The 8,639-nt window shown below is 41.6% G+C and overlaps 1 protein-coding gene across 1 annotated transcript; it reads right to left on the reverse strand.

The window, feature by feature from the left end:
• Positions 1-4,767: 4,767 nt before the first annotated feature.
• On the reverse strand, positions 4,768-8,299 carry phpt1 (phosphohistidine phosphatase 1). Its single transcript, XM_083929432.1, has 3 exons — positions 7,968-8,299; positions 5,832-5,959; positions 4,768-5,617 (listed from the first exon to the last, which is right to left on the reverse strand). Exons 1-3 carry the CDS (start codon positions 8,131-8,133, stop codon positions 5,525-5,527), a joined length of 387 nt encoding a protein of 128 aa, XP_083785558.1. The 5' UTR covers positions 8,134-8,299; the 3' UTR covers positions 4,768-5,524.
• Positions 8,300-8,639: the final 340 nt, after the last annotated feature.

Genomic DNA, 8,639 nt, shown 5'->3' on the forward strand with positions numbered 1-8,639 from the left:
CCATCTGTCCATCCAAAGGTCTATGATTGAGACACAGAGTAGGAACATGCATCACTGCTGAGAAAATGTTCAGTTATCACACACAAGGCACGCTGCAACAGCACTGACATATCCGATAACTATAGCATGACTTTTTACTGAGTACTGTTGACATATTGATCAGAAAAAAATTTCAAACATTGTTTTCAATGAAATGAGAGTCCAAGCTTATATTTCTAAATCTGTATGGAATTGAAATCTTTCTAAAAGTTGCCCAGTTCCCATAGAAACAGAATGAGTAAAAAGGACATTGAACTGTTTTCACTAACTAGTGGTCAAGTTCAAAAGAAAATGGTGATTGTTTGTAGTCATTATGGCAAAAATGTCCAGAGCCACGGTCAGGGTGGAGGGACCATCAGACCCAGAGCAGGCGCTGGCCACCACCCACCAGCCTACTGTTTGGCTCATTTTCTGTAACAAATGTAGCATTAAAGTAATGGTGAAATTAGCAAGCTAGCTAGCTTACAAACTAAGGGGTCATCCCTATGTTCCTTGGTCGCATAAGCCTCTGCCTTCACTGATTTAATTCAGCATTTTCTCAGGGTTAGAGGTTACAGTTAGGGTCAGGGTGAGTGTTAGGGTCTACATAAGCCTATTTGCCGTGGAATTCACCACAAACAAAGTTGGGAACATAGGACCCAGGGAAGAAAGGGATGCTCCCCTAACTAACAAGCGAGTAGCTTTTTCATGCTACATTGGTTACATCTGGGAGGTGGCCTCGGGGAAGACCCAGGACTAGGTGGAGAGATTATATCTCCACACTGGCCTGGGAACGCCTCAGGATCCCCCAGTTAGAGCTGGTTAATGTGGCCCGGGAAAGGGAAGTTTGGGGTCCCCTGCTAAAGCTGCTGCCCCTGCGACCCGGCCCCGGATAAGAAGCTGAAGAGGATGATGATGATGTTTACAGAAAAAGAGCCAAACAAAGCTGTCACTCAACAGTACTGTGCTTTTCTACTGCAACAAGAGTGTGTGGATGAAGCATTAAGTTTCTATATTTGAATCATTGAGCTGCTGGCTCTCTATGCTTAGCAACGTAGGCTTTTACTCCACTTCTAGTTTGGGCTTTACCGCAAAATCTGATCTCAGCAAGTCCACGTCTTGACACAAGTCAGATCATACGGAAGTTAGCCAACACAGCCTCCATCCTGCTACATTTTTTTCGAATGGAAATGTCCTTTCTACTCATTGTTTTTATAGTATTTACTTTAATTAATCAATTTAACATCAGTATAATTTTGCTCATACCATTATCGTACTCTACGGGGGAATTGTTGGGTCCATGTAAATCATAAATAAGTCATAGAGTGTGGTCTATACCAACTCCGTAAAGTGTCCTGAGATAACTTTTGTTATGATTTGGCACTATAAATAAAATTGAATTGAATTGAATTGAATTGAATTGAATTGAATTGAATCGAATTTCTCTCGCTCACATATACACTGGGATTGTGAACATTTGTTTTTTACATGGAACACAAACAATCTGCACTGTATTTATTGGTTCCTTTCATGAAAATGCCTTTTCAATCTAAAATTGAATGTGTGCAATACAGTGTGTACATTCTGTATAAATACAAGTTGTTGTGAGCACAAGACAATGTCTAAACTGGTTTTGTAAATCATTTTTAAATCAATTTAAATAAATATTTTGTGTGAATTTATTGCTTTCTTTAGAAAGAAGCCCTAGCGGGATAATGTAGAGCGAGCGGATGATTATAACGAATTAAACCCTGTCTGGGTTTCATTTGTAATAATGACACACTTACAGTACTATATCCCATTATCCCTTACTTAGCCTGAAGAGTAGAACCACATAGAAACTGCCAGCCTTGCTTCAAAAGCAACAAACACACCCTCCCACACTCATAAAATTGACAAAACCAGTTTAGACATTTTCTCTCAACATTTTCTCCCTGTGCTACAAACATACCTTGTATAATGATGATGTAAACGGATGTTGCAATCTATTACGTCAAAAAAATGAATTATAAGCCATGCGACAAAATAAAGTTTTGAATATTCTAGTTTTCAACTGTCCGGTAAACCCTTTCTGTAAGTTATATTTCTACATGCTGTACATGTATCACTTTATCTCTATCACTTATTTATCATGGTTCATGTAGTCAAATGTACTTATATTTTGAGTCTATAAATACTAATATATTATTAACATTTTCATATTCTATCACCTTAGCTGTGCTTGTTTCTACTATTCTGCTGTATTAACTGCCATAGAATATAAGTCATATTCACATTACTATAGATATTATTATAGTTACTGGAAGTGTGTCTGTCTCTGTCTTTGTGTCTGTCTTTGTCTCTCTCTGTCCATCCGTCTGTCTTTTCTCTCTTTCTCTCTCCTTTTCTTCATCCCCAACCGGTGCAGACAGATGTCCGTCCTCCACAGAGCTGGGTCTGTCAGACGTTCCTGTCTGTTATAGGGAAAGTTTTCGTTGCCACTGTACTCAATGGGGGAATTGTTGGGTCTATGTAAATCATAAATAAGTCATACAGTGTGGTCTTTACCTACTCTGTAAAGTGTCCTGAGATAACTTTTGTTATGATTTGGCACTATAAATAACATTGAATTGAATTAGTTAACCACCAGAAATCCTGGCCTCAGTGTCTTAAGTGGTGGCTAAGGCCCTGAGTATAAAGAGACTAAAGGAAGGTGAAAGTGACAGACAAAACATACTTTTTGTGGCTTGAGCATTAAGATTCCTCCTTGGCCCTGGGAGCAGACTCAGTGGTTTAGTTTCAACATGTTTAAGTGGTTGAAGGTTCCAAAAAGAGCCGTTAAGTGGACCATAACTTATTTGTCAAACCCCTGGGGCTTGTTAAAAACTATCAGTTGTGAACTTAATACTTCTATGACACCACGAGTGAAGTGTAGCCCAGCAGCAGCAGCGGCATTATTTCTACATTACCGTGCTACTAAAAGTCACTGCATGAATGGAGTCTGGCCGAATGTGTTCTTACCAAGCTGCAGAATCAATAGCAGAATGAGGGTGGAGCTCCTCCGGTGTAACATCTTCTTGTTTCCTCTCTTCCACCTGATCCGTCTGGAGGTCTGAACACAACCTGGAGAGTCTTTGCTAGTTGACTCTGACCTCTTCTCCCTTTCTAAGAGATAAAATCTGGACTTTATACCCTCCCAGCATGCAACTGCAACAAACTGTCATAAAACAATTTCCTCCAAATGTTCCACACTTTATACATCCATATGTTGCACAATAACACTGTTGGCAACACACATGCGGAACGATTAAGGTGAAACTGCGGTGTAGTCTACACAAAAATGACACTCCGAGCTACATTAACCTTCTGTTTCATCTTTATTTACCACAGCCGAGTTCACTGACTTTGTTTCAGCATTTGAAATAAAGTGCCTTGCTTAAGTTCATTTCTCAATGGTCTTAACAGGAGTGTTATTTGAAATGTTAGCACATATTTCAACATGCTCTTCACACTTGATATTTGTAGTATGTTACACATATCTCTAGTGATATATTAACAAGTGAAACACGGTACTAATAGTATGTAGCCCCTTTGAAATGTGCTCAATGACCGTATAAGTATGAGCTATTATGTTGGTGACGTCTTTGCAGTCCTTTCACCACTGCTGTAGTAGCTCTTTTTCCCAAAAGGCAGAGCAAAGCAACCAGAAATGCGTTATCACAGTTGCCTCCATATATGAACGACTGTCAGTCAAATTGACTGAACTACAGTTGATTCCCAAAATCTCTACTGAGATTACTATTATCAAAGTCGTCTCGTGTGACCAGCGAAGAGGAAGAACATGTTTAGCCAGGCTTAGTACATGGCCTTGATGAATACTCGGTTCTAATTGGTCAATGAGGGCATTCTGCATATTTCTGAATAGCACACCGCTGCTATGGACGCAGCTCCAGCCAGACCTGAGGACCATTTTTAATTCAATGTAAATCTATATTTGTGTCAGTTTAATGATTTCCTTGTAAGAAGCCCTACAAATTAAACCTTGTCTGGCCTTGATTCACAATAATGACACACTCTCTATACATTATCCCCTAATAAGCATGAAGAGTAGAACTACTCCACAGCTTGTTTCACAATAGCATCTTGTGCACCTGACACATGTAGGTAAGAATAAGAATTTGACCTTTTGATTGAACCACCACCGCTAAGCAAACTGCCAGTCAAAAGTCCTGTCCAGTGAGATTGACTGAGACCTGTAACTTTACCATGAACACAACTCCATTTTTGAGTATACCAAATGTCTGTAGCTTTCTAGCAATGTGTAAATTAAACAGTTTCGTTGTTGGAAGGCACATTTGCTCACTTTTGATGAAGCCAACGTTTCACAGCATTGCGGTTTTGATTAATTTAATTTTTTAAACAGCAGTGTTGTTTTCTTTTGCCCGAGGCAGTTGTTGCAGGAAAAAAAAAAAGTAAGATAAACCCACTCTACGCAACCTGCTCAGCCTCACACAGCAGATGGACAGTTACCAACTAGCTGGTGAGGAAGGTGAAACATTTAGCAGCTTAAGATACACCTATTTCCTTCAGGGGCTAGCAGACACAAGGTTAAAAGCAGTAAATGCTGGACTTAAAAATAAATGTTAACATTGCTCCATGTCTGTTGGCAACTGTTAGCCAACACATTACCCGCATTAACTGTTTATGGTGATAATATGTCAGTGTTGTACTTACAGCTTGCTGCTATACTCAAACAAACAAAGAATAAAAAAAGGAAGAAAAGCAGGTTTAATATTTAGAAATACTAGATAAACAAATATCGAGTACGCTCTCATTGACACCATTACCTGTATGTCATAATCTCAAAATACTTCTGTAGCACACTGGAAATTTCAGAGGATCCTCAACTTCATTAAGTCTTATCTACCCACATGAAATTAAGGTCACGGCAGGCCCCAGATGTTCAAAGTCCTGCTGCGGGCTTGCCAGCATTAAACTGCTGTGGGCCAAAAGTAAGATAAGCAACAATATTCGTTCTTCCTGAGACAGAAGGAAAAACAGTATGCATACAACTTAAAAGAAAACATTTATGAAACATACATCATAACAACACACTGAAGGCTCTTTCTTTACAATATCTCCTTTATATTTAGTGACTCTAAAACAAGTCAGTGAGGGCCTGTACATCATGACCAGTTATTTATTCTAGAATTCCAGATGAGATTTCCCACTACTGAAGATAATCATGTAATTGTTTTAGAACCAACTAGAGTACAAATGTGAAAAACATTGTTTGCCGTTTCTTGACTCAAATTGAATATAATAATAAATCCGAAAAAACGCTTGTTTTCTATGATTAGACTCGTTACTGTATGTCAGTCTTAGTCTTGGATTGTCAGCGTGGGAACACAAAGCTCTGTATGGTTCTTAATGACATTCCCTGCATTAGTTCGAATGAGGGGTTAGAGATGAGGGCCATGTTAGTCCAGGAGAAAGGGAGTCCAACAGAGGCTGATCTCAGTTCACTTCAGTATCCCTCATTGTCCCAGGTCACCTCATAGTCTGGATACCGCTCCTTCAGTTTCTCAGTAGTTACTGCGTGGTTTGCTCTTCCAAATCCCTGTAATGAAAATCACAAAATCGATGTTTCATTACAGTTAGAAAACAACCAGTTATTTAAACTCAAACAATAATTAACACTGTTGATTATCAGCCAGAGCTGCAGCAGTGCGGAGCTTTTCAGCCTCTTTCAGCTCAGAGTTTCGCCTTTATGGTACATTTACTCTATTTATTGTCCATATAACTGCAGTTTTTCTCCAGCAGGACTCTCTCACCATGGAGTATCCGTAGACGTGGATCTTCTTGGCCTGGGCATCATGTTTAATCCTCCCTCCTCCGATACACTCACAGTCCAGGTGGCCGCCCTCTTCCAGCTCCTCAGCAACCTTATCATAGATATCAGCTGCAAGACAGGGCATTCATCATTTTGGCTATGATATAATAAAAACGTCACATGAACCACAGATCGTGGCATCAACAAATACATTTAGAAATATAAACCTTAAGTTTTGGCTTTAACACAACATTTGTGAATGAAGCCACGAGTATTTCAGTTGCCAACTGTCCGTAAAGATGCTCATGCATCATCACAAACGGCTGCCTCCATCTGTTGTTTTTGACGAGGGTGGATGCTTGTTAGATAAACCTGCATGTCCTGTATTTCAGGTGTGCGGAAAGGATTTTAGCTACTTATTTATCATTCATTCATTCATCTTCATCTTCCCTGTTGGGGGTCGCCTACCAACCCACAAACGGTAAAATAATGGGTTTTTTTTTAGCTCCATGGCTTGAGAACTACCTTTGAAAAAGTGCAGAGAGGAAAGTCATGAACAAGGTGTTCTAAGTAAAATAAAAAAACGATATCCCACGCCGAACAAAGTTTTCTCCATGGTTGTGTCTCCCTCACACAGTGTGTCTCTTTACATTTACCTGGCTGAAACGCTTCGACAGAGTTTTCGTGTTTACTTCTGTGAAAATAGTACACCATGCCCCAAAATGCCTGGCTGTGCACGCCTGGCTGTGCACGCCTGCTAGTCAGGCACGCCTTTAAACAGAGCGGTGGGGACCGGCACAGAGACTAGCAGTTAGCCACCGGTATCTGTTAGCTACCTGCTCTGCTGTCGTCTGCAAGGACAAACAGAAAAGCCATCATGTACTCCCATCATCAGTGGAGGAGGAGGAGACCCAGTGGATGAACTATATTTTTTAAGGATTTTGTTATTTGGATTTTGGCCTGAAATGTTCCCACATTGACTAGAAACTTTCCAACAAGGGTTCAGTAACTTTATGAGTCTGTGTCTGAATTTGCTCCTCATCTGGTCTAGTTCCTCATAGAGAGGGTGGGAGGGGTTCTCAGGGTGGCGTCCAGCCTCCTCCTCATCCTCCCCTCCGCCACCACCTCCACATTTTCCAGCTCTGACCCAACCAAGGATCCAGCCTTCCTCACCTATTTAGTGTGTTCACACCCCTTGTGTTGGTGTCGGACACTTTCTGTAGGTGGCACGTACCCGAGTTGAAGGTGAAGTCAAGGGTGTGGGTGGTGAAAGGGAAGGGTTATGGCACAGTTCCTTGGGGGGCACCGGTGTTGCTCACCAGCACAACTGACAGGCTGCCCTTCAGTCTGACGTACTATGGTCTGCTGGTGAGGCAGTCCCAGCACCAGGCCTTGGTCTAACTGCATCATTGAGAGTTTCTCAGCTAGCCAGGGGTGGCTGGATGGTAATTAATAATAATAATTCTTACGGTGCTGTGCGGCGTCTCCAGGTAACTGCAGCTGTTGGAACTATTACAGGGCTATTTTGAGGTGTGGGTGAGGTGTTAAAAGAGACAGGCGCTCAAACAGAGTGTTTCAGACCGACAGTTTAAGAAAAATAATGTTTATTTTACATTGAAGCATGCCAACATGTTCCGGTAGAAACCGAAACCATAAAAAGGAGCATCCATAATATGGTATGACTCCCTTATATCTGAAACTGAAGATACACCGCCACCTAATTCAAAACAGATGGAAATTCACATCCAGATTTGGCAGGTTTGACTGAAACTGTTTGAGAGGTGGTTCAACTTTATAGTCATTTTGGAGGTAGGGAATTATATTGAGATATTATTTTCACCTCATTCAAATCCCTGAGGGTAGACTAAATATTAGAAACACGTGTCACTATAACAACACAATACCAGCAGCCTCCAAAATGAACATACAGTTGAATCAACACCTCTCTTGACAGTGTCAGTCCAAACGGAACCTTCATGAGGCAGGGCTGTTTTATGGGACTGCATTAGTTCCACGGACATGTATATACACTGTATAAATAATAATACATTGAGCACTGAGTGAGTGTGACGTTACAGCTCCCATGCTTTGTGATTGGACCCGTTAGCCCACTGTGGTGCAGCTGCTGCGGACTCACCGTGGTACTCAGCCCAGCCGTACCCTCGGACAATATCCACCTCAGAGTCGTCCTCCGCGTCTCTGCTGTGCACTCTGATCAGGACGTACTTAAACACGCCGGACGGGTCGATGTCCGCCCGCGGTATGTTGGCCATCAGGGCTGCAGCTTTCGTCTGCGTGCACATCTCCAGACTCCTCAGCGACACGAGCACACAGGAAAACAGACAAAAAGCGAGTGTTCTGTGAACAACCTCCGTGTCTGTCTACACAGAGAGGTGGACAGCTTTGGAGGCTGTTCCTAATATCTCGGACGGAAACGAAGTGGCATAAACTCACTACAAGTGAAAATAGTAGGACCCATATGGTAGGACCCCTATGGTTACGCGTGTTCCGGTTCCGTCCTGAAGCGGAAACAAAGCGACGTCCGGTCACATCCTTCAAAATAAAACCCAGAAAGTATGTAGGGTACTCAATCCTCGTGTTAGCTTTTCACTGAGTCTATAACCTTTTAAACACTAACTTAAACCCTTGTTTTGCTGCCCACTTTGGTTAAAATGTCACTTCTGTTTGCTGTGGTCAGAAGGGTGCGTTGTATCACCTGTTACCACACCCAGCAGTGTTGTCATTGGGTCCCTGCAGCCATAGATATGCTGTATATAGATAATTTCAACAGAATTTCATTGCTAGGCAA

This window comes from Echiichthys vipera (assembly GCF_963691815.1).
Source record: "Echiichthys vipera genome assembly, chromosome: 16".
NCBI classification, from domain to species: Eukaryota; Metazoa; Chordata; class Actinopteri; order Perciformes; family Trachinidae; genus Echiichthys; species Echiichthys vipera.